The 24464-nt window shown below is 63.2% G+C and overlaps 1 protein-coding gene and 1 long non-coding RNA gene across 6 annotated transcripts; one reads left to right on the forward strand and one right to left on the reverse strand.

The window, feature by feature from the left end:
- Positions 1 to 448: 448 nt before the first annotated feature.
- Positions 449 to 24098, forward strand: CDK16 (cyclin dependent kinase 16). Of its 4 annotated transcripts, none has more exons than XM_050928118.1 (18): positions 449 to 654; positions 8454 to 8593; positions 10130 to 10255; positions 11523 to 11656; positions 11793 to 11918; positions 12374 to 12430; positions 12706 to 12820; positions 13282 to 13376; positions 13452 to 13514; positions 13597 to 13720; positions 14906 to 15026; positions 15668 to 15765; positions 16809 to 16914; positions 17112 to 17154; positions 17316 to 17406; positions 18751 to 18828; positions 19554 to 19603; positions 19863 to 24098. In XM_050928118.1, exons 2-17 carry the CDS (start codon positions 8476 to 8478, stop codon positions 19589 to 19591), a joined length of 1533 nt encoding a protein of 510 aa, XP_050784075.1. In that variant the 5' UTR covers positions 449 to 654; positions 8454 to 8475; the 3' UTR covers positions 19592 to 19603; positions 19863 to 24098. The 4 variants fall into 4 exon arrangements, with proteins under 4 accessions (XP_050784075.1, XP_050784078.1, XP_050784077.1 ...); XM_050928121.1 differs by having other exon boundaries at positions 8457 to 8593; XM_050928120.1 differs by lacking the exon at positions 19554 to 19603.
- On the reverse strand, positions 13749 to 14720 carry LOC127036863 (uncharacterized). 2 transcript variants are annotated; one of them, XR_007770254.1, is made up of 4 exons: positions 14677 to 14720; positions 14271 to 14357; positions 13953 to 14039; positions 13749 to 13843 (listed from the first exon to the last, which is right to left on the reverse strand). It is a non-coding gene; the product is annotated as an uncharacterized LOC127036863 (long non-coding RNA). The 2 variants fall into 2 exon arrangements; XR_007770253.1 differs by lacking the exon at positions 14677 to 14720 and adding an exon at positions 14446 to 14498.
- Positions 24099 to 24464: the final 366 nt, after the last annotated feature.

Consider the following 24464-nt stretch of genomic DNA (forward strand, 5'->3'; position numbering starts at 1 on the left):
GGAAAGAGAAGACAGTTAAGAAAGTACCATTGTAAACACGGGGAGGGTTAGTGTCAATTGGCTACTGGGCTCCTTTCAGCAGACTTATTTAATTAATACGTCATAATATTCCTTAATATATTATTGATCTCCCCCCGAGGGTCCCGTAAAATAGGGGGATTAGCGCTCCGCTTTCAGGGTGCTCCTCCCTCTCAGTAATGGTAGCGCCCAACTGGGCCGGTCCGGTTGGGACCGTACCAAATAAAAAGAGGGGGTGATTGCCCTCTTCCACGTTTTTTGCGCCCTTAGTTTACCACCAGCCCCTAGTGGATATGGGAGTTGCTAATCCCTAATTCCCCCACCGTCGGGGATGGGCTCGGCTTGCCCTGGTTGCTCCCTGCGTGTGGCCCTCCCCTGGTGCGCGGAGTGGTACGTCCCGCGGGCCGGGGAACGGCGCTAGCCAGTCGCAGGGTGGGAGGTGGCCTGGGCGGAGGGGAGGCGCCGCTCGCTGGGAGGAGACTTGTGCGCAACCCCCCCCCCCCCCTTTCTCGCCGGGCTCTGGGGGACCATGGGCGGCTGAGGGGAGCCGAGCCCCGGGCGGCCGACCGGCGGCCATGGCTGAGGATTACTGGGACCCGCAGCAGCAGCGCTGAGCCCCCTGCAGCGGCAGCCAGGGTAAGAGACACTCCGTGGGGCGGGGCCTGGCGATCCACTGGGACCCCGGGATCGACACCCACTGGATTCCGGGGATCTGCTGTCCCATCAGGCTGGGACCCACCGTGATCTGGGGACCCACCCACTCGATCCCATGGGATCAACTGTCTCTGGATCCCATGGATCTTCTGTCCCATCCGGTTGGGATCCTGGAATCCACCAAGTGCAATCCTATGGGATTGACACACACTGGATCCCATGGATCTTCTGTCCCATCCGGTTGGGATCCTGGAATCCACCAAGTGCAATCCTATGGGATTGACACACACTGGATCCCATGGATCTTCTGTCCCATCCGGTTGGGATCCACTGCGACCCATGGGATCCACCCACTGCAGCCCCATGGGATTGTCACCCACTGGATCCCAGGAATCTTCTGTCCCATCAGGCTGGGATCCACTGTGACCTGGGGACCCACCCACTTAGTCCTATGGGATCAACTCTCACTGGATTCAATGGATCTTCTGTCCCATCTGGTTGGGATCCCTTGGGCTCCTGGGATCCACCCACTGCAGCCCCATGGGATTGACACCAACAGGATCCCATGGATCTTCTGATGTATTGGGCTGCAATCCACTGTGACCCTGTGATCCACCGACATGGTCCCATGGGATTGGCACCCACTGGATCACACATTTTCTGTCATGTTGGTCTGGGATCCACTATGTGCCTGGTATCCGCCATTTGGTCCATGGGATCAACTCACACTGGATTCATCTTCTCCCTCATTGGGCTGGGGAATCTGCTGTGACCCATGGGATATACCCATCCAGGCTACATCAGATCTGCATGCGCTGGAGCCCCTTCTGCTTCTTCCCCATTCATTAGAGGTCTCTAATGACTTCTGACCCTATGGGATCCACTCACATGGGATTCTCTGCTAGAATTGGGATCCCCTGTGATCTCTGACCATAGGATCTACCCACTTTTGCTGTCCTATGTGATCCACTTTATGAAGTACACCTAAAAGTGATTAATCTTCTCCTTCCTTATTGGCTGGGGGATCCACTGCAACCTCTGGGATCTACCTGTCATCATCCTCATGGGATACACTCATACTGGATCACTTGGATCCCAGGCCTTAATGGACTGGGGGATCCATGGTGACTTTTGACATTCAGGAATCTACATTCTGGTGTTGGGATCTACCCACACTGGGTTCCTCTGTTCTACCCCTTGGCCTGGGGATCATTTTGTGACCCCCAAGAATCTACCCTGACCTCCCTGCAAGGATCTACCTCCCATGCTAACTCTTACAGGGATCCTCACACACTTAACTCCCCTGTCATCTTGTGGAGATCTATTCACTTATCTTGGGCTGGGAATCCACTCAGACCCTCAGGGATTTCATCACACCCAGATCCCGTGTGACATTCTCTGGCAATTGACTCTAACTGGATCACTCTATTAGTCTGGTGATCTATTTCGCCCTGATTGCCTGGGGTTGTTACTACACCTACTAGATCCCTCTCTCTATTGTTCAGTGTTTGGGGATCTACTCTCACTTCTGAGATCAGCGCGCCCTGTTTTGTAGGTGTCTAGTCTGGATTGTCACTTTAGGTATCTTTCCCTCTGCTCCCCTCTCATGGGTTCTGTCCCAGCAGGGATCCACCGAGGCTGTTTGCCTCTGAGGTCTAGTCCTGGTCTCCAAAGAGGGAGAATAATCTGGGATGAGCCCTCACCATGACCCTTCACTGCAAACCCAGCAACATCAGTGGATCCCTCTGCACTCTCTTCTTGCTCATTGGGGGGATTCCCACCAGTCATCTACCTGGGGGATCCAGTGGGGAGGGGATCGGGTGTCTGAAATGGATCCAGGACAGTGGCCTGTCATGTCTTCCCCCAGCATGGGGGGTGAGAGATGGGTTGCCGGAATCCATTTTGGGAGATCCCTGGGATCTCTCCACTCACCAGATCCCTGTGCAGTCAGGCTAAATCAGATAGGGGGGAATTGCTCCCACTCTTGCATGTGTTGGGACAGGTGGGGGAGTCGCTCCCCCTGTGTGGGGCAGAGAGGGGTGTGGGGTGGATCGCTGCAGTGAGGGGGTGGGTGTGACATCCCCACCCCCATGCCTAGGGTGGATTTCTGGCTCTTCCCTTCAGTGAGTGAATGCAGGAATCCTGGGTGGATAGCAAGGGGGTTGTCTTTACCCCCTTCTCCCATGTGCTGGGGGGACATGAACAAGGTTGCGTCTGTGTGTGCCTGACTCCTGGGAATAAGAGTGGTGGTGGTTGGGAGTTGAGGTCTCCCCCAGACAGGATTAGTTCACTGCAAAGGCTCCAGCCTGGGTTAAATCTAAATCATGTGGTTACTTTGAGTGTGGGGGCTGAGCGGCAGGGGGTGGGGGTGGACCGGGCTATGTGTATGGGAGGGGATGATGGGGGGGCTGGATCAGGCTGTGCGTGTGTGGGGAGGATGATGGGGGGGCTGGATCAGGTATGTGGGCTCTGGATCAGGCTATGCATGTGTGGGGAGGTTGATGGGGGGGCTGGATCGGACTGTGTGTGTGTGGGGATGATGGGGCTGGATTGGGCCGGGGGGGCAGACTGAGGGGGCTATATCAAGCTGCATGGGGCGGGTTGGGGGGGGCGATGACCCAGGCTGGCTTGTGGGCCTGTGGTGGCTGATGCTCTTTGGAGAGGGTCCCACCATGTGGGACTGGGTGCACTGGGGGACAGTGAGGGTCTGGGAGGGGCACAGTTGGTTTCTGCAGTGGGGGGCTCTTGTCCCATGGTTGGGGCTCACTGCACAAGCTGGGAGTGTCTGAGAGGGGGCAGATCCAGGGTCCCCTGGGCGAGGGGGCAGGCAGATCCGGGGACCCCGCCTTAGCTGATGTCTTGTGGGGGGACCCAGCGGCCTGGCAGATTAGCCTTTCAAAGCAGATCAGTCTGGGAGTTGGGGGGCTTCTGTCCTTGCCCCTTGGAAGGGCTGGCTGTGGCCTGACTGAGCCCCGGTGCTTGCCTCAGATGGACCGACCCTGACCCTGCCGCAGCCCTGGGGTGGCCCCTCTCGGGCAGAGAGCTGGGGAGGTGTGGGACCTGGTGCCAGCTGCTGGGAGCTCTCTCCCCCTGGCTGTAACCACTGGACCCCACTTCCCCACAGAGCCAGGGAGAGAACTCAGGAGTCCTGGCTCCCTGTCCCCTGATTCTGCAGGGAGTGGGGCGCTCTCCCCTGGCAGTCGGCACTGGTTCCAGTGCCCCATGTGTTGCTGGGGAGGGGAAGGGGCTCTGTGGCTGGAGGGGGGTAGGATGGTGGTGGTGGTGGGAGGGTTCAGGGCTGGGGACAGGGTCTGAGCCAGGGGATCTGAGTGGTGGGTGTTTGGGGGGAGGGGGTTGGGCTGGGTCTGTGGGCTGAAGGAAGGAGGTGTGAGAGGGGTAGGGGAAGATCTTCACGGGGGGGTGGTGGTCTCAGGAGATGGGGCTCTCAGGGTGGGGGTCAGGGCCAGGGGTGTCTAGAGGATGGATGGTATCTTACGGGGGGTGGGACGACCAGGGCTGGGGGTCTTGAAGGGTTCAGAGGTCTTTGGGTGGTGGGAATGGGGGGGCTGGAGGCATGGGGCTCCCGGGGGCTGGTCCAGGGCATCGTGCTGGGGTGTCTGGGGGGCAGCTCTCTCCCTACATGCCTCCCTCCCCCCCCCCGCTGCTGCCCCGGGCTCCGCCCCCCATGGTAGGTCAGTTGGTCCCAGGAGGTATTAATAGCTCAGTGAGTCGCTCCCCAGGCCTCCCCCCTCCCCATGGTGGTTGTAGCTGCGGCTTCGAGACCTGGGCCTCCTCCCTCTGGCTGGCCGGTAGGATTCCTGCACCCTGCATCTCTGGCCTTTCCCCGGGGGGAGTAATTGTGGAGACAGACGCTCCTTGGATTGGTCCACTGACCCATTGGACATGCCCCCAGAGCACAGCTGGGAGGGGGAGCCCAGGGCCGGGCTAGCAGGGGGTGTGGGGCAAGAGTAGGGGGGAGGGAGCTAGGGCTGGGCTAGCAGGGGATGCGGGGGGGGGCATGGGAGGGAGGGAGCCAGGACTGGGCTAGCAGGGGGTGTGAGGAGGGAGTGAGGGGCGCTGGGGGGTGGAGAGAGCCAGGGTCGGGCTAGCAGGAGGTGCTGGATGGGAATGGGGGGCACAGGGCGGGAGGGAGCCAGGGCTGGACTAGCAGGGGGTGCGGGGCAGGAATGGAGGGCATGGGGGGGAGGGACCCAGGGCCAGGCTAGGAGGGAGTGGGGGGTACTGGGGGGTGAAGGGAGCCAGGGCTGGGCTAGCAGGATGTGCTGGGTGGGAATGTGGGGCACAGGGCGGGAGGGAGCCGGGGGTGTGGGGAGGGAGTGAGGGGCGCTGGGGGGTGGAGGGAGCCAGAGCCAGGCTAGCAGGAGGTGCTGGGCTGGAATGGAGGGCACGGGTGGGTGGAGGGAGCCAGGGCTGGGCTAGCAGGGGGTGTGGGGTTGGAATGGAGAGCACTGGGGGAGGAGGGAGCCCATGCTGGGCTAGCAGGGGATGTGGGGAGGGGCATGGGAGGGAGGGAGCCAGGGCTGGGCTAGCAGGGGGTGTGGGGAGGGAGTGAGGGGCACTGGGGGGTGGAGAGAGCCAGGGCCGGGCTAGCAGGAGGTGCTGGATGGGAATGGGGGGCACAGGGCGGGAGGGAGCCAGGGTTGGACTAGCAGGGGGTGCGGGGCAGGAATGGAGGGCATGGGGGGGGGAGGGAGCCAGGGCCGGGCTAGCATGGGGTGTGGGGAGGGAGTGGGGGGTACTGGGGGGGTGAAGGGAGCCAGGGCTGGGCTAGCAGGATGTGCTGGGTGGGAATGTGGGGCACAGGGCGGGAGGGAGCCGGGAGTGTGGGGAGGGAGTGAGGGGCGCTGGGGGGTGGAGGGAGCCAGAGCCAGGCTAGCAGGAGGTGCTGGGCTGGAATGGAGGGCACGGGTGGGTGGAGGGAGCCAGGGCTGGGCTAGCAGGGGGTGCGGGGAGGGAGTAGGGGGTACTGGGGGGTGGAGGGAGCCAGGGCCGGGCTAGCAGGGGGTGCGGGGAGGGAGTGGGGGGTACTGGGGGGTGGAGGGAGTCAGGGCCGGGCTAGCAGGAGGTGCTGGGTGGGAATGGGGGGCACAGGGCGGGAGGGAGCCAGGCCCGGGCTAGCAGGGAGTGCAGGGCGGGAGTAGGGGGCATGCGGGGGAAGCCAGCTCAGTCAAACTCCCCTCCCCCCAGCCTTGCCACCCCCTTGAGTCCTTTCTGGGTGCTGGAGGTGACCTTTCGCTAGTGGGGGCCTGAGGGGAAGGCTGGTGTCCGACTCCCAGAACTGGGGCTTGGTGGCCAAGGCGGATCGGGGATGAGAATAAGGGCGGGGGAACCTTGGTGAGCCTCTTGGCTGAGCCGGGCTCTGGCATTTCCTCCGCCCGGATCGGGCTGAGCCCGCCCTCGGCCCTGCCCACAGGGCTCCTGTGGAGATCCAGAGCCCTTGAGGGAGGGGGTATGTAGACCCAGCTCCACACCGTGCCTGATGAGAGCTGGTGCCCCTGGAGGGGACAGAGGCTGCTGCTTACTCAGGTCCACCTCAGAGTCCCCCCCCCAAAAGAACAGTGATGGGTAGATGGTGTGAAGCCACTAGACCCCACTCCCATCGCAGAGCCAGGGAGAGAACCCAGGAGTCCTGGCTCCCAGCCCCCCCACCCCAGCTCTAACAGCTAGACCCCACTCCCTGCCAGGACAAGTGAGCTGCCAGCTGCTGCATTAGCCCGGGGCTGGGGTTGGCATGGCACAAGCCCGTGCCGTAGGTGCCCTGTGTGCTGGGGAGCAGGGCTGCATGGGGCTGGATCTGTGCCCTGGCTCCTGGCAGACAGCTCAAGCCAAGAGGATCGTCGGGTGAAGGAAGGGGGAGCAGGCAGCCTGAGTTGCCCTCCAGTGGGACCAGCACTGACAGCACCCCCTGCCCTGCTCTCCACAGCACCCCCTCAGCGCCCAGTCCTGCCTGCCATGGGAGAGTGTGCCCTGCTACCCACCCTGCCCCACATGGCACCGTGCCCCCAGCACCTGGCCCTGACTACCTAGGGAGAGTCCCCCTGCCCAGTCCCCTAGCCCCTGCCCAGCCCTCTGCCCCCAGTGCCCAGTCCTGCCTGCCATGGGAGAATGTGCCCTGCTACCCACCCTGCCCCACATGGCACCGTGCCCCCAGCACCTGGCACTGACTACCCGGGGAGAGTCCCCCTGCCCAGTCTCCCAGTGCCCAGTCCTGCCTACCATGGGAGAGTGTGCCCTGCTACCCATCCTGCCCTACACAGCATGGTGCCCCCAGTGCCTGGCACTGACTGCCCAGGGAGAGTCCCCCTGCTCAGTCCCACACCCTGCAGCCCCCTGATTGGCTATTGCCATCCTGTGCTTCCACTCACCATTGTGTATCCTTCTCTCATGTACTCACACCGGAGTGGCGGTTGGAGGCGGTAGGGATTGCTCCAGCCCCTCGCCAATCAGAGGGATGTGAACTGCCTGCGGTGTCACAGCTGGGTGTTACTCCTGAAGCCTACTGATGGCAGTGGGTACACTTTGCTAATTCAGCATCATCGTGGGGGCATCCAGCTGCTGGGAGCCGGCCCCCTGCCACCATTCCCCACGCTGCAGGCTCCCTCAACCCTCTGCTGCTTCTCCAGGCTCGTCCCACAACCCCAAGGCCCTCCCACTCACATAGGCTCCTCCCACTCTGTCTCCACCCACCGTCCCCTCCCTTTGACAATCTCTGCCAACATGCCCCTCCCACTGTAACAGGCTCCTCCCACAAATCCAAGGCCTTGCCACTGTACAGACTCCTTCCAGAAACCCCAAGCCACTCCCTCTCCAACAGGCTCCTCCCACAAACCTCCCCATGTTCAAGCTCCTCCCCCAAGATCCCTTCTCACACAGGCTCCTCCCAGAATCCCAAGCCCCACCCACTAACCCTGGCTCCTGCCACATGCCCCAAGCTCCTCCCAGAGTCAGCTGTTCAAACATGCCAGGGGAACATCAAATTGCCTGTGAGTCATCACCAGTCTTCAGTGATAATGGGGTGGCATTTCAGTCCTTTCACCCATCAGCTACTGTGCCCCCTTCCTGTCGAGGGCCCCACCCTGAGTCCCCCTGCAGCTGACCCTTTGAGTGAGACATATGGGCCCAACCCCACCCCCATGTGTTCCCTATGGTCCATGGGTCTGATGCGGGGGGGCACCATGTTGGCTGGCCTGTGGAGCTGATCGGGGGGCACTGGCTGGTTGACTTGGGGGGTCTGATCTGGGGGGGCACCAGTCCAGCTGACTGCTGGGTTTGATGTAGGGGGCACTGGCTGGCTAGCCATGCTGCAGGGTGACTAATCCGTCTGGGTTGTACATTCTTAGGGGCATAATGTGAGACACCTGCTGGAGTGGGAGCATCGATACCATGCATAGCCCCTGCCCTGACCTACCTCTGCTTGGCATAACTCTTAGCCGGGGAGTGGGGTAGGGGGTTCGTTATTAGTAAATTTCTTTAGACTCTTTCCCCTAGAGTTTTTCCTCAGCTGCCCTGCCCCAGCAGTGGCTGCATCTCAGCACCAGGGCAGCCCTCCTTGTGCAGTGTTATGTGCAGCTGTTCCCCAGCTGCCCTGCTCTAGAGGTGGTTGCATCTCAGCGCTGGGAGAGCAGTCCCTGTGCGGCATTATGTGTGGCTGTTCCCCATCTGCCCCACACCAGAGGTGGCTGCATCCCAGTGCCAGGGGATCCCTCCCTGTGTACCTGATCTGGTGTTTCAGCCTGTGGTGTCCTTTCCCCTCCGTGCAGCAGCCCCAGCCCTGGCCCCACCATGGATCGGATGAAGAAGATCAAGAGGCAGCTCTCAATGACCCTGCGGGGGAGCCGGACAGCCGAGAAGAACCTCAACGAGCAGATCAACATCGAGGAGAACAACAGCAGTGACACTGGTGAGCCACTCCCCCAGCTGGGCCTGCCCCGGACCCTGGTGCCTGGGGCAGCTCCGCCTACTCCGGCACCTTCCCATGGGACCTTTTTGTGCTGGGCGTGGACGGGATCCGGACTGAGACCTTCCCTTTAAGCTGGCTCTTGCTGTGACTGCACCTTTAAGACATTTGAGTTGCTTGGCCACCCCTTTAAGGTGTTCTCTGGGTGTAACCGCCCCTTTAAGGTGTTCCACTTACAAGACGGTTCCTTAAAGGGATCTGTGCACAAGGCCACCCCTTTAAGGTGTTACCTGGGTATGGCTGTCTTTTAAGATTATGGCCCCTTTAAAGTATCCATTGGATGGCCCCCTAGGATCTGAGGATGTGGCTGCCCCTTTAAGACCTCCCTGGCTGTGCCTGTGTGGTGGTCTCTGGGCATAGCTGTCCCTTTAAAGGCTGCCTCCCCTTCCCTCCTCACCCCACCCTCTTCATTGCTGGTGGTCCATTTGGGAACCAGCCTAGGCACCAAGCTGAGCAACGATTGGCTGGCTCCCTAGAGGTGGCCAATGGCCAGGTGGAACATACCATCTCACTACGGCTGAAGGGATGTGACAGCCAGGTTCCACCTCCATTGGACTGAACCAAAGCCCCAGATGGGGGTGTTTGAGGCAGTTTGGGCAGGGGACCCAGACTCCTGGGTTCTCTCCTCAGCTCTAGAAGGGGAGTGGGTTCTAGTGGTTAGAGTGGGGGGGGGCTGGGAACCAGGACTCCAGGGTTCTCTCCCGTCTCTGGGAGGGGATTCTAGTGGTTAAAGTAGTGGGGGCTGGGAGCCAGAACTGCTGGGTTCTCTCCGCTGCACCCGGAGGGGAAGAGGGTCTAGGGGTTAGAGCGGGGTGAGGGTTGGAGCCAGGATGCAGGGGGCATTACTGATGCTTTCCAGGGTTTATTGGGGGGGGTGGGATTTGGGGGGAGGGGGCGGCTGAGTGCAGGAATGGGGATGGTTGGACCCCAGTGCTCTGGTAATCTGAGCCCCTCAGGCGCGGGAGTGTCCATGGCCCTCCCACGGGTACGTCCCCCCTGGCTGGTCTGTGCCCCCTACGCAGGGGTCCTGGATTTTGTTTCTGTTCTGTTGTATTTTTGTTTCTTCATTTTCTTTTTCTTTTCTTTTTTTGTTTGTGTTTAATTTCTGGCCCCCCTCCCTGTCCTCCTCCCTTCTGGCTGTGTGATCTCTTCCCATCCCCACAATGCAACCCCCACCGGCTGTGTGATCTCCCCACCCCCGCACGGCTGTGTGACCTTCTCCCCGCCTCCACGCACCCCCCTCTGGCTGTGTGACCTTCTCCACACCCCCTCCCGGCTGTGTGACAACTCCCCATCTGCCCCCCGTCCTCTGGGCTGCATGATTCCCCCAATCTATCCTCCAATCTACTCCCCTATCTGTATGGTCCCTCCAACCCAACCCCCACATCCTCTCCCCTGGGTGTGTGACTGACCCCCTCCCCGAATCTTTCTCTCCTTGTGGGCTGGGCTCCCCTGCGCCCTATGTCTCGTGCCCCCCAGGCCTGGCGGGGAAGAGCGGGCGTCCCTGGGGCGCCTCGCGCAGCGTCTATTCCTTCCTGCAGCGCCGGCCGCGCCTGGGCATGACCCGCAGCCTGAGCGCCCACCTCGCCCGTGCCAGCCGACTAGGTGACTATGGAGGGGCAGTGCAGACCCCAGGGTACCCCCCGAGCCAGCCCCCCTTCTGCGGAGCAGACCACAGCTTGGAAAGGGGAATGGGGGCTAGTGGGTTAGAGTGTGGAGGGGGCTGGGAGCCAGGACTCCTGGGTTCTCTCCCTGGCTCTGAGAGTGCAGTGGGGTCTAGTGGTCAGAGCCGGGGGGGACTTGTAGGTTGTAATGTTGGCGGAGTAGGGGGTAACCAGCCTCTCCCCGTTTCAGTGGCTGTAGTTTGTGTTTGATTACGTGGGTGGCCAAGCTGGGCTGGCAGGACACGAGCGGGGCCCTGGGGGGGTTGCTGTCAGAGTTCCAGCTCTGGGCACTGGCCCCTGGCCTCCCGGCCAGCTGCTTTCAGAGTTTGCCAGCCAAAGCGCGCTGAGCCGGCCTGGGGGTGCTGCCTCTGGCTGCCTGGCAATGTTGGGAGGGTGGAGGCTGTGGCGAGGGCTGGCTTGGGGAGGGGAAGGAGTCTCCAGCAGGGGGTGCTGTGGCGAGGGCTGGCTGGGGGAGGCAAGGGGAAGTCTCCAGTAGGAGGCGCTGTGGCAAGGGGAGAGGGGAGTCTCCAGCAGGGGGCGCTGTGACGAGGGCTGGCTGGGGGAGGAGGGGGGAAGTCTCTGGCGGGGGGAAGGGGGGGCTGTGGGGAGTATCCAGCAGGGGGCGCTGTGGGGAGGGCAGGTGTGTTTTGGGGTGGGAGTCTCCAGCAGGGTGCGCTGTGGCGAGGGCTGGCGGGGGGGGTATCCAGCAGGGGGCGCTATGGCGAGGGCTGGCGGAGGCCGGGGGGCGGTATCCAGCAGAGGGTGCTATGGTGAGGGCTGGTGGGGGGCTTTCCAGCAGGGGGCGGTGTGGTGAGGGATGGCTGAGGGGTATCCAGCAGGGGGCGCTGTGGCGAGGGCTGGCGGAGGCCGGGGGGTTATCCAGCAGGGGGCACTATGGTGAGGGATGGCGGGGGGCTTTCCAGCAGGGGGCGCTGTGGTGAGGGATGGCTGAGGGGTATCCAGCAGGGGGCGCTGTGGCGTGGGCTGGTGGGGGTGGTATCCAGCAGGGGGTGCTGTGGCGAGGGCTGGCTGAGGAGTATCCTACAGGGGGCGCTGTGGCACGGGCTGGCTCCGCAGGAGGGGGTGCTGTGTGCTTGGGGGCTGCCTGGGGGTCCGGCTGGGGGTCTCTGGCAGTGGCAGGCCAGGGGTCTCCGCTGGGGGGTGCTGTCTGTCGTCCTGGTAACGCCCCCCCCGCTCTGCCCCCCCAGAGATGGTGCAGGAGGACGTGAAGATGGGCTCCGATGGGGAGAGCGACCAGGCGTCCGGCACCTCGTCCGACGAGGTCCAGTCCCCCGTGCGCGTCCGCATGCGCCACAGCTCAGCCCGCAAGATCTCCTCCGAGGTGGGGGGCGTCCAGGGGAGATCTCGGGGGGGGGGTGATCTGAGGGGAGGGACAGGGTCACTGCCTGCGGGGGGGTGAGGGTGGGGGCAGGGGGGTCTCTGACTGCGCCTGTGACCCCCGTCCCTGCGCCCCCCAGGACATCAACAAGCGGCTCTCGCTGCCAGCTGACATCCGCCTGCCTGAGGGCTGCCTGGAGAAGCTGGCGCTGAACAGCCCCTTGTTCGAGCAGCCCCTCAGCCGGCGCCTGCGCCGCGTCTCGCTGGTGAGAGCCTGCCCCACGGCGCCCCACTGGCCCCGGCCCTGGCCTGCCCCACGGGTTCCCCTGCCCCACAGCGCCCTGCTGGCCCCGGCCCTGGCCTGCCCCACGGGTTCCCCTGCCCCACGCGCCCCGCTGGCCCCAGCCAGCCCCATGGGTCCCCACTGGCCCCTGCCCCACGGCGCCCCGCTGGCTCCCGCCCCGGCCTGCCCCGCTGGCCCCTGCCATGGCCCTGGCCTGCCCCATGGGTTCCCCTGCCCCACAGCGTCCCGCTGGCCCCAGGCAGCCCCATGGGTCCCCACTGGCTCCCGCCCCGGCCTGCCCCGCTGGCCCCTACCATGGCCCTGGCCTGCCCCATGGGTCCCCTGCCCCACGGCGCCCCGCTGGCCCCTGCCCTGGCCCACCCCCCGGGTTCCCCCCCACTCACGGCGGGCGTCTCACGGCCGGTCTTTCGTCCACAGTCTGAGATCGGCTTCGGGAAGCTGGAAACCTACGTGAAGCTGGACAAACTGGGAGAGGTGGGAGCTGGGCCCCAGGGAGCGAGGGGAGGGGGAGATCCTAATGCCCCACCCCCACAGGTCCAAGCCAGGACATGAGATTAGAGGGAGGGGCCAGGAGAGGGGCTATGGGGCTGGGGAGGGGACTGTGGGTGATGGGGCAGAGATCAGGGGCGGGACTGGGGGCACCCTGGGGATGGGGGTCATGGGCCAGGGAAGGAGAGTGAGTGGCTGGTTGAGGGATGAGGCAGGAGGGGCCCCCAGCTGTGACCTCCCCCCCCATCGCTGCCCCCCAGGGGACGTACGCCACCGTCTATAAGGGCAAGAGCAAACTGACAGACAACCTGGTGGCGCTGAAGGAAATTCGCCTGGAGCACGAGGAGGGGGCGCCCTGCACGGCCATCCGGGAAGGTACCTGCGGGGGGCCGGCTGGGAGGCGGGCCCTAGGTGCTTGGGGGTGCCGGGGGGCAGGCTGGAGGTGCTGGGCGGGGAAGGCTGTGGGGGTGTCCAGGGGGCAGGCTGGGGGACAGTCTAGGGGTTAGCTTCAGGGGTGCTGGGGAGGCAGGCTGTGGGGTGCCGAGGGGGCAGGCTGGAGGTTGGGGGCACCAGCGGGCAGGTTGGGGGGTGATGGGCCAAGGAGTGGGCTGGTAGGCAGGCCGGAGATACTAGGTGGCTGGGCGGTGCTAGCGGGAGCAGGCTGGAGGGTGGGCTGGAGGTGCTGGTGGGGCAGGCTGGAGGTGCTGGGGGTGCCAGGAGGTCAGGCTGGAGGGTGGGCTGGAGGTGCTGGGGTGCCAGGGGTTCAGGCTGGGGGTGCTGGGGGCGAGCATGCTGGGGGGCCAGGATTCACTCGCCTCCCCTCCCCTCCCCCCCAGTGTCCCTGCTGAAGGACCTGAAACACGCCAACATCGTCACCCTGCATGACATCATCCACACGGAGAAGTCGCTGACCCTGGTCTTCGAGTACCTGGTGAGTGGGGGGCTGGGGGGCAGCTCGCTGGGACCCCGGCGTCCGGGTGGCGCTAACCCTGCCCTGCCCCCGCAGGACAAGGACCTGAAGCAATATCTGGACGACTGCGGCAACCTCATCAACATGCACAACGTCAAGGTGAGCGCGGGTGGGGCTGGGGGGCTCCCGGGGCCCCCCCCAGGGCCAGGCTGACGGCGCCTCTCCATCCCCCCCCCCGCAGCTCTTCCTCTTCCAGCTGCTGCGGGGCCTGGCGTACTGCCACCGCCAGAAGGTGCTGCACCGCGACCTCAAACCGCAGAACCTGCTCATCAACGAGCGGGGCGAGCTCAAGCTGGCCGACTTCGGTGAGCCCCCCAAACCCCCACCCCGCCCCCCAGAACCTGCTCAGCCACGAGCGGGGCGAGCTCAAGCTGGCCGACTTCGGTGAGCCCCCCGGACCCCCAAACCCCCACCCCGCCCCCCAGAACCTGCTCAGCCACGAGCGGGGCGAGCTCAAGCTGGCCGACTTCGGTGAGCCCCCTGGAAACCCCCACCAGCCCTCCTGAACCCCCAAACCCCCATGCAGCCCCCCAGAACCTGCTCAGCCACGAGCGGGGCGAGCTCAAGCTGGCTGACTTCGGTGAGCCCCCTGGACCCCCAAACCCCCACCCCGCCCCCCAGAACCTGCTCAGCCGCGGGCGGGGCGAGCTCAAGCTGGCCGACTTCGGTGAGCCCTCCTGAACCCGCAGGGCCCCCCAAACCCCACAAGCTCTCCTGAACCCCCAAACCCCCACCACAGCCCCCAGAACCTGCTCAGCAATGAGCGGGGTGAGCTCAAGCTGGCCGACTTTGGTGAGCCCCTGGAACCCCACCAGCCCTCCTGAACCCCCAAACCCCCACGCAGCCCCCCAGAACCTGCTCAGCCACGAGCGGGGCGAGCTCAAGCTGGCCGACTTCGGTGAGCCCCCTGGACCCCCAAACCCCCACCCCGCCCCCCAGAACCTGCTCAGCCACGAGTGGGGCGAGCTCAAGCTGGCCGACTTCGGTGAGCCCCCCTGAACCCCCAAACTCCCACCCCGCCCCCCAGAACCTGCTCAGCCACGGGCGGGGCGAGCTCAAGCTGGCCGACTTCGGTGAGCCCCCCTGAACCCGCAGGGCCCCCCAAACCCCACAAGCTCTCCTGAACCCCCAAACCCCCACCACAGCCCCCAGAACCTGCTCAGCAATGAGCGGGGCGAGCTCAAGCTGGCCGACTTTGGTGAGCCCCTGGAACCCCACCAGCCCTCCTGAACCCCCAAACCCCCACGCAGCCCCCCAGAACCTGCTCAGCCATGAGCGGGGCGAGCTCAAGCTGGCCGACTTTGGTGAGCCCCCCTGAACCCCCAGGGCCCCCCAAACCCCACAAGCTCTCCTGAACCCCCAAACCCCCACCACAGCCCCCAGAACCTGCTCAGCAACGAGCTGGGCAAGCTCAAGCTGGCTGACTTTGGTCAGCCCCCCGGAACCCCCAGTGCCCTCCCCCCAGAGCCATCCCCCTCTCTCTGTGCCAGGTCTAGCGCGGGCGAAGTCCATCCCCACCAAGACGTACTCTAACGAGGTGGTGACGCTCTGGTACCGGCCCCCCGACATCCTGCTGGGCTCCACCGAGTACTCCACGCAGATCGACATGTGGTGAGCTGGGGGGGCTGCGGGCTGGGCCTGGGGGTGCCATGGCTGCTGGTGGAGTGACCCTGCCCGGCCTGGGCCCTGCCCTGCCCCTCCATCCCCTGCCTGCCTTGGGACCTGCCCCCCACCTGACCCCGACCCCCTTCTCCTCCCAGCCCATACTGGTCCTCTGCCTCCGTCCTATCCCTTCCTCTCCTCATGCCCCCCGTCCAGCTCCCTTATCTGAGCCCGGCCTCTCCTGCTCTCTCACCACGCGGGGACCCCCGGGACTCCACACCCAAAGTGCTGCCCCCTCTCCCATGGAGCCCCCAGCCTCCCACCCTGCTGTGTCCAGCTGGGCCTGATCAGTGACACGGACACTGCCCCCCCCCCCCCCCCCCCGCCTCAGTCCTGGAGCTTCAGACCACCTGGTGCAGGACGCGCCAGCCCAGGCAGGGGAGGGGAAGGCAGGCAATTGGGGGCGAGGGGGGGGTGCACCAGCCGGGGCGGGGGGAAGGTCCCCTCCTGCAGCCCGGGTGGTTTCCGTCTGTCGTGCTGGGGCGAGGGTGCTGTGCCTCTGAGTGGCCCCTGCAACTGGGGGCGGGGCTGTGCCAGAGAGATCCCCCCCCACAATTCTAGGCACCCTGACCCCAGCTCCTCTCCCCCAGGGGCGTGGGCTGCATATTCTACGAGATGTCCACGGGCCGCCCGCTCTTCCCTGGCTCCACTGTGGAGGAACAACTGCACTTCATTTTCCGCATCCTCGGTGAGGGAAACACTGGGGGGTCAGCAGGGGCGATTGGGGGGCAGGCCTGGGTTGCGCAGGGGGAGCTGTGCTGCGGGGAGCATGGTCGGAGGGTGCCGTGCTGCAGGGGGTGGGGAGCCGGCTTGGCAGAGGGTGTCATGCTGTGGGTGGGGGGCGCCATGGAGTCCCTGGGGCGATGCTCCGGAGCTGCTCCCTACAAAGCAAGCCAGGACTCTGGGGCAGCCTCCTCTCTCGGAGCAGACCATCCCCGGGCAAGAAGCTGACACAGCTTCCACCTTCCTGGGTCTGACCCTGGAGCATTCAGCATCCCCGTCCCCCAGCGAGTCTGCCTGGGGGAGGGTCCTAGGGGAGCCAGAGGGCCTTGCCCCCCAACTCCGCAGCCAGCCAAGACTCTCCGCCGGCCGGTAACAGGGAAGGTTAATTAAATGACAGGAACACGGTGTAGAACAGAGCTTGTTAGCACAGAAATCAGGGACTTTCAGCCAAGTCCATCTTGGGGAGTCCTGGGCCAGATGCCCTGGACTCCCCCCGCCACTTCCAGTCCCCCCAAGCACACTTCCAGCTTCCAGCGACCCCACCTCAGACACCCCAGTTCGCATCCCCTTCCTGGGTCTCAGGTTACGAAGGACACCGGCCATCGCCTACCTGCAGGCAGCTGGAGCTGCCTCACCTGCCCCCGAGGGTCTTATCCAAAGTCACACACCCTTATTCTCGCCACCTAGGCATTGGTGCAGCGCACAGGGAAACTGAGGCACACAGAGTATTCATGCAAAACAATAAAACTCACATACAACATAACAAGAGAAAATCCCCACATCATCTCCTTTTCAGGAGGTGGGTTGGGGGCTCTGCGGGGGTCACCGTGCTACAGGGGTTGGGTGGGGGGTTCAGTGGGGGTCACTGTGGTTCGGGGGCGGGCAGGAAGCTCATCAGGGGGTGCTGTACTGCAGGGTGTGGGTGGGGGGCATCGTAGTGCTGCAAGGCGTGGGTTGGGGGCTTCATGGGGCCCTGTCGGATCCTCACCTTGTTTGTCCCTCACCCAGGGACCCCCAACGAGGAGACGTGGCCAGGGATCCTGTCCAACGAGGAGTTCCGATCCTACAATTACCCCAAGTACCGGCCTGAGGCCCTGCTCAACCACGCGCCCAGGTCAGCCCTGGGGCCGCTGCACGTGGGGGGTCCCGGGAGCTGAGAGTGATGGCCAGGGGGCCAGATCCGCCTGGGGGCTGGGGGGGAAGGGCTTTGGGGGCTGGATCTCCCTGGGGGCTGCGGGCTGTGTGTGTAAATCCCACTGTGGGTTTATGGGGGTTCATGAGGAGCTGATATTTCCCATGTCCCACGTGTAGGCTGGACAATGATGGAGCCGACCTGCTGGGGAAACTGCTGCAGGTGAGAACTTGGCAAGGGTGGGGAGAGGCCGGGGTACACTGGCTTATAGCATGGGATAAGGGGTGGGAGATTTGGGGGCGGTGAGTGGCCCTGGATTGAGGAGGGTCTGGGCTGGTGTGTCCATCCCTCTGACCCCACCCCCTGGGGGCACGTCTCCACAGTTCGAGGGGCGGAAGCGGATGTCAGCGGCTGAGGCCATGGGGCACCTCTTCTTCCACTGCCTGGGCGAGCGTGTCACCAAGCTCCCGGACAGTGAGTGACCCACGGGGCTGGGGCTGGGGGGCTCAGCTCAAGTTGGGGGGTTGGAGGTGTGTGTGTGGGAGGGGGGCTGAGTCGGGCAGGGCCAGGGCGCTCAGCTGAGGTTGGGGGGCTGGAGGTGGGGGGGGGAATGAGTCAGGCAGGGCGAGGGGCTCGGCTCAGATTGGGGGGCTGGAGGTGCGGGGAGGGCTGGGGGGCTCAGCTCAGATTGGGGGGCTGGAGGTGGGGGGGATGAGTCAGGCAGGGCGGGGGACTCGGCTCAGGTTGGGGGGGCTGGAGGTGGAGAGAGGGCAGGCGGGCTCGGCTCAGGTTGGGGGGCTGGAGGTGGGGGGCTCGGCTCAGATTGGGGGGCTGGAGGTGGGGGGGGATGAGTCAGGCAGGGCGGGGGGCTCGGCTCAGGTTGGGGGGGCTGGAGGTGGAGAGAGGGCAGGCGGGCTCGGCTCAGGTTGGGGGGGCTGGAGGGCTCGGCTCAGATTGGGGGGCTGGAGGTGGGGGGGGATGAGTCAGGCAGGGCGAGGGGCTTGGCTCAGATTGCGGGGCTGGAGGTGGGGGGATGAGTCAGGCAGGACGGAGGGCTCGGCTCAGATTGGGGGGCTGGAGGTGGGGGGGGATGAGTCAGGCAGGGCGGGGGGCTCGGCTCAGGTTGGGGGGCTGGAGATTGAGGGGGGGCACTGAGTCGGGCAGGGCCAGGGTGCTTGGCTCAGGTTGGGGGGCTGGAGGTGCGGGGAGGGCTGGGGGGCTCAGCTCAGATTGGGGGGCTGGAGGTGGGGGGGATGAGTCAGGCAGGGCGGGGGGCTCGGCTCAGGTTGGGGGGGCTGGAGGTGGAGAGAGGGCAGGCGGGCTCGGCTCAGGTTGGGGGGGCTAGAGGGCTTGGCTCAGATTGGGGGGCTGGAGGTGGGGGGGAATGAGTCAGACAGGGCAAGGGGCTTGGCTCAGATTGGGGGGCTGGAGGTGGGGGGATGAGTCAGGCGGGGCGAGGGGCTTGGCTCAGGTGGGGGGGATGAGTGAGGCAGGGCGGGGGGCTCGGCTCAGATTGGGGGGCTCGAGGTGGGGGGGGATGAGTCAGGCAGGGCGGGGGGCTCGGCTCAGGTTGGGGGGCTGGAGGTGGGAGAGCTGGAGGTGGAGAGAGGGCAGGCGGGCTCAGCTCAGGTGACGGGGCTGGAGGTGGGAGGGCTAGGGGGCTGAGGCGGGTGGTGCTGAGGTGGGCAAAGAGGGAATTGGGTGGGGGCTGGTTTGGGGGTGTATAGACTTGGGCGGAGCTGAGGGAATTCAGAGTGGGGGGCAGGGCTGTGGGGAGCTGTAACTGCCCCCCCCATGACCCCCCTCGTGTCTCCATAGCCACGTCCATATTTGCACTAAAAGAGATTCAGTTACAGAAGGAGACGGGGCTGCGCTCAGCTTCCCTGCCCGACTCAGGTGAGATGTGCCCCCCCCACGCTCCCCCCAGCCCCCTCGATCGCCCCCTAGCCCTGCCCTGCCCCGCCCCACCCACAGCCCCTCCCTGCCCGACTCAGGTGAGATGTGCTCCCCCCAGCCCCCTCGATCGCCCCCTAGCCCTGCCCCACCCACAGCCCCTCCCTGCCCGACTCAGGTGAGATGTGCTCCCCCCAGCCCCCTCGATCGCCCCCTAGCCCCACCCACAGCCCCTCCCTGCCCGACTCAGGTGAGATGTGCTCCCCCCAGCCCCCTCGATCGCCCCCTAGCCCTGCCCTGCCCCACCCACAGCCCCTCCCTGCCCGACTCAGGTGAGATGTGCTCCCCCCAGCCCCCTTGATTGCCCCTAGCCCTGCCCTGCCCCACCCACAGCCCCTCCCTGCCCGACTCAGGTGAGACATGGCCCCCCACAGCCCCTCCCACAGCCCCTCCCTGCCTGACTCAGGGGAGACCCTGCCCACAACTACCCCCGCTGAGCCCTCTGCTCACACAGGCGTGCTCCCCAAGCCCCCCCCCCCCGACCTAATGCGCCCTCCAGGGCTGGCTGCTAACACTGGTCTGTTCTCTAACCTGCTCCCAGCTGGGACCCCTCACCGCAGCCCTGCTAGGGCCCTTCCCTCTCAGGATGGGGGGGGAAGCTTCCCCCTTGAGGAGTCCCTGGCCCTGCCCCCCCGGCTGCGCGGTGAACGCTCTCTCCTCTCCTGCAGGGGGCGCCGCCTTCCGGGTAGTGGACACTGAATTTTAGCCTTCGGGTCAGGTACTTCCCCTCCCCCCGTGGCCCCTCCAGCTCTCAGCATGGAGCCCCATCACCCCCCCCCCCAGGCTTCCTTGTCTTGGATCCCTCCCCCCCAGCTGGGAGCGCATGGGGCACCCTGCTCCTTATCACCCCCAATACACGCCCGCCCCACGGGCACTGTACCAGGATGGGCGGCGTGGGGGGAGGGCAGGCTGGGGGGAATCCCAGCAGCGGTGGGGGGGCCACTGTCTCTCTCTAACCCTTTCCTCCCCCCCCACAGTGAACGGGCAGAACGGACGGCCCAGCTTATTGTTGTGACCCCGCCGAGCCACAGTGACGAGGAGGGGCGGGGGCTGGACTGGCATTAACCTGCCCCTCCCCCCACAAGCCGGGACTCTGCCCCTTTGGTTGGACGCTGCCTTTGGGGCCGGGACTCAGACCATGCCCCACGGCCGGGGGGGGGCTTGATCCCCTTCTGGGGGAGGGGCGGCGCCGGCTGGACGGCAGATGCCCCCCCCCATGTTGTTTAAGTTTTATTTTTTCAAGGCAATATTATAAATATAGAGAAATAATCTATAGCCCCCCCCCTCACTGGGAGGGATGGGCATTGGGGGACAGCCCCTCGGAGTTATGTTTCCATGGAGATGTGTTTGATTCTGCCCTGCTGTGGGGGAGGGGGCTGCAACCCCTCCTGTACCCCCCAGGTTGAGGAGGGGGATTGATCCAGGGGGTTATATTCTGTGGTCACTCGCCCCCCGCCCCAAATCCTTCTCTCCTGCCCCCCACACCCGCTGAGCTGTGGGGACAGAAGTCTTCCAGATGTGGGGGAAATGGGGGCAGGGAGGGGCTGCTGTTGCAGATGTGTTTGGGGGGGGTACCCCAGCTGTGGTAGGTCCCTTTGCAGCAGTGTGTGTGTGTGTGGGGTCCTTGACAGTCTGCAACCGCTCCACATCCGAGCGATGCGTCTCTAGGGAGTCCCTTTGCATGTCCCCTTTCTGCGGGGCTTAGCTCTGCCCCCACGTCCTGCTGGGTCAGCATGTGGGGTGAACGCTGGCTGACGCCAGTGAGTTCAGTGGGGCGGCTGCCAGCTCCCCTTCCCCACTTAATACTCAGGGCTCACTTTCTCCCAGCCCTTACTCCTACAGTACTCGGCCCTTACTCTGCCCCCACTCCCCTGTTCCTCAGTCCTTAGTCTAGCCCTGTTTCTATGTTACTCGGCCCTTACTCCTACATTACTTAGCCCTTACTCTGGCCCTACTTCCATGTTACTCAGCCCTTGCTCAGTTCATACTCCCAAGTTGCTCAGGCCTTACTCCTACATAGCTCAGCCCTTACTCTGCCCCACTCATGTTACTCTACCCCTATTCTCATGACACTCTCCTGCTACTGCCTTGTAACTCTGCCCCACTCCCATGTTACTCAGTCCCTTACTCAGTCCCTACTCACACGATACTGTCTGTACTCCCATATTACTTAGCCCTTACCTGACTCCCTACTCAGTCCTTACACAAATGTTACTCGGCCCCTACTCTGCTCTTACTTGGCCCGTACTCAATCCATAGTCAAATCTTACACAGTCCCTTGGCCTCTTATTTGGCTCCTACTCAAATGTTACTCAGCTCTCACTCAGCCCCTCCTTGATCTTACTCAGTCCCTCCTCAGCTGTTACACAAGTGTTCGCCTGTAGTCAGCCCCTAGCATGCTCCTGACTCAGCCCCTCCTCAGTCACTTCCCAGACTCTGCTCAGTCCTTACTCCTATTCCTAGTCTTTACTTAGTCCTTACTCAGATGTTACTCTGCATCCTCTCACTACTAACTCAGCCCCTACTCGACTGTTACTCTCTACTCAGTGTTTGGTCCATGCTCAGGTGTTACTTGGCCTAACATTATTCTGTGATTACTGAGGCCCTACTCATCTGTTACTCAGCCCTTACCCGTCTGAGTTTACCTGTTACTCCTATCCCTGCTCAACCCTGACATAGTCTTTATTCCAACATTACTCCATCCTTACTTGAGCTTTACTCCGTCCTGAGCTGGTCACTCACACATTCCTTGTTCCTTACTCCATAAATCCAGAGGGTGGTTGAAGTATCACGGCGTGATCTGGAGTAACAGAAATGAAACTCACTAGGCCACAGTGAGGGAACTAGGAAGAATTTAGGCCATGAGCCGGGAGCTCCCAGAGAGACCTGGGCGCGTGGGACGCTCGCAGGGTGACGCTGACCCCACAGCTGTGCAAATGGCAGGTGCAGGCAAGGGATTTCCACCGGAGCCAGAGCCTGGGCCCAGCGCTGGCCACCTGTGTTGCGGGAAGAAGAGCTCAGGCTGGGCCTGGCGCAGTGAGGGCAGCTGGGACGGCCGGGAGCAGGTTAGCTGACAGCTCAGGCTGAGGTGGGCCCCGCTGTCCTCGCCATAAATATGTGGGGAGGACAAGGAGGGGCTGGAGCAGCAGTGAGGGCCAGACGCCCTGGCTAGCTGGACGCTCTTGCTGACTCAGCTCAGGATGGCCTGAGCTCCTGAGGTAGCGACACCAGCTGGAATTGGAGCCACTGGCCCAGGCGGCCTATCCAGGCCTGGGCGCGTACTCATATTCGGGCTTTCAACCTCTAATTAGTCTGGTTTTAGTTTTTACCCAGTCTTCAGTCAAATGTGACGCAGGTGGAACCTGTTACTCAGCCATTGCGCTGTATTTACTCCATCCCTACTCTTGTTACCCTGCCTGTACTCAGCTGTGAGTCCCTACTCAGCCCCTACTTAGTCTTAGCCTAGCTGTTACTCTGTCCTTACTCAAATGCTACTCTGCCCCTACTCAGTCTTATCTTAAATGTTACTCACCCCTACTGCAAATGTTACTTGGTCCTTACCCAGACAGGACTCCATCCTTACAGTCTCAACTTAGTTGTTGTTCAGTCCTTACTCAAAGAGTAATCTGACCCTACTAAAATGTTAATACCTCCTTACTCAAACACTACTTGGTCCGTACTGAAACACTACTCCATTAGTTCTCAAATGTTTCTCAGTCCATACCTAGCCCTGACTTTGGCTTAGTTGATTTGTTACTCCTTCCTTACTCAAATGGTACTTGGTCCCTTTCCAGCACCTACTCAGTCTTACCTTAGTGGGTTCTCAGTCCTTAATCAAACACTACTCACCCATTACTCTGTCCTTACTTGTTACTCAGGCAAATCCCTCCTTGTCTCTGCTGTAGTCCAACACTGCTCAGGATTGGACCCTGCGCCCCCTTCCAGCTGGATCCTGCAGCCCCCCCCCCCCCCCCGCACTCCCTGATGGACCCCTGCCAGGCTGTCCCATCCAGAGGGCTCTGTGTGCTCCTCGCTCCCCCGAGTGGCTAGGAAGGATGAACTGCAGGTGAAGGGCCAAGCCCTTAACTCAGGGGTAAAGGCTGGGAATTTGAACCCAGCTATGGGAGTGTCAGTTTGAAGGCAGTCTCTATATCCCCCAGGCAGTGTGCCCCCCACCTCTCTCTCTATATTGTGTGTATGCGCGTGTATATATGTACATATCTAGCCTTTTTTATATGCAGCATGTAGTGCTTGTGGGATGGAAAGACTTTCCCTGCAAGAGCCATACCCATAGTAATAAAAATGACGATGCCCCCCCAGCTGAGCTGCAGCCACCCCTGGGGTGGGGCAGCGGGGAATGGCCACATGTAATGTCGCACGAGAAGGGCTTGGCCAGCACTGAGATGTAGCCAGCTCTCCACATGGATCAGAATGGCCCTGTTCCTCACCTCTGCCCCCCTGCTCTGATCCATAAGGCTAAAGATGTTGTCCCTGGTGGGAGCGGTGTTAACCCTTTCTCTGCTGGCCACCTGGAAGGGCTGGGGCTTGGGGAGTGTAGCCAGGAGGTGGTGGGGGCAGTGCCAGGGGGTTGGGTTTGGTCTGGGATCCATTCCTGGAAGGTGGTGGGTTCTGCTGTGTGGAACTGGATCTCTGTGCACAGAGGAGGGAGGGATCCCAGCCGTGAACCCTGCATGAAGGGGGAATCCCACATCACATCCCTGCATGAGTAGGAGGGCTGGATCCTAGCTGGAGAGGAGGGGGGTTAAGACCAGATCCCTGCTGGGAGGAGGGAGGGATCTGAGTGGATCCCTACATGCAGAGGAAGGGGATCCCATAATAGATCCATACAGGTGGAGGAGGGAGGGATCTTGGAGAGGGGATCCCTGAGGATCCCTGGGCATTGAAGAGGAGGATGCCAGAGTAGATCCGTGCATGGAAAGGGGGACCCTGCACTAGATTTCCATGCCCAGGGGGCCCTGTACTGGCCCAGAGTAGATTCAGTAGGTACACAGCCCTGTCCCCTGCCAGCCGTGTCCTCCCCAGGCCTGTAGATGGGGGTGGAGTCTGTGACAGGGGGCTTTGGCTCAGCAGGCAAAGGGTTAACCTGCCTATGCATATCAATGTTTGCGAGGGGCTCCCTCGTTTTCTGTCTGGGGTGAGAGACTGTGCTGCGTTCAATGTATGGAAATTATTAAAGTCTCCATGGAACCCAGGCATCCCATGTCTTCATTCACCCCGCAGATGGTGGGAGGGGACGGTGGATCCTAACTGTGGATGCCCCCCCCCACTTCCTGAATCCAAGCGATCGGCCCCCTCCCCTGGGATCCGACCCATGGGCCCATGGAGCCCAGTAGCTCCCTGGGCCCCCACCATCAGAGCCTGGGCCCATCTAGCTCAGTATCCTGCAGCCCAGGATCACACCTGTGAGCCCATGGGTGCCATGCTTTGCGGGAAGTTCTTAAAAACCCAGATGTCAGAATAGAACCCAGGAGTCCTGGCTCTCAGCCCCCAGCTCTAACCACCAGCCCTCACTCCCCTCCTGGAGCCAGGGAGAGAACCCAGGAGTCCTGGCTCCCAGC

Source organism: Gopherus flavomarginatus, chromosome 18, assembly GCF_025201925.1.
Source record: "Gopherus flavomarginatus isolate rGopFla2 chromosome 18, rGopFla2.mat.asm, whole genome shotgun sequence".
Taxonomy (NCBI): Eukaryota; Metazoa; Chordata; order Testudines; family Testudinidae; genus Gopherus; species Gopherus flavomarginatus.

Excerpts from the sequence above, each read along its gene's own strand:
- CDK16 (XM_050928118.1), top strand. The coding sequence starts at position 8,476 with ATGGATCGGATGAAGAAGATCAAGAGGCAGCTCTCAATGACCCTGCGG. Across the intron at positions 8,594-10,129 it reads GAACAACAGCAGTGACACTG|GCCTGGCGGGGAAGAGCGGG; the intron begins GTGAGCCACTCC and ends CGTGCCCCCCAG. Across the intron at positions 18,829-19,553 it reads AGCTTCCCTGCCCGACTCAG|GGGGCGCCGCCTTCCGGGTA; the intron begins GTGAGATGTGCC and ends CCTCTCCTGCAG.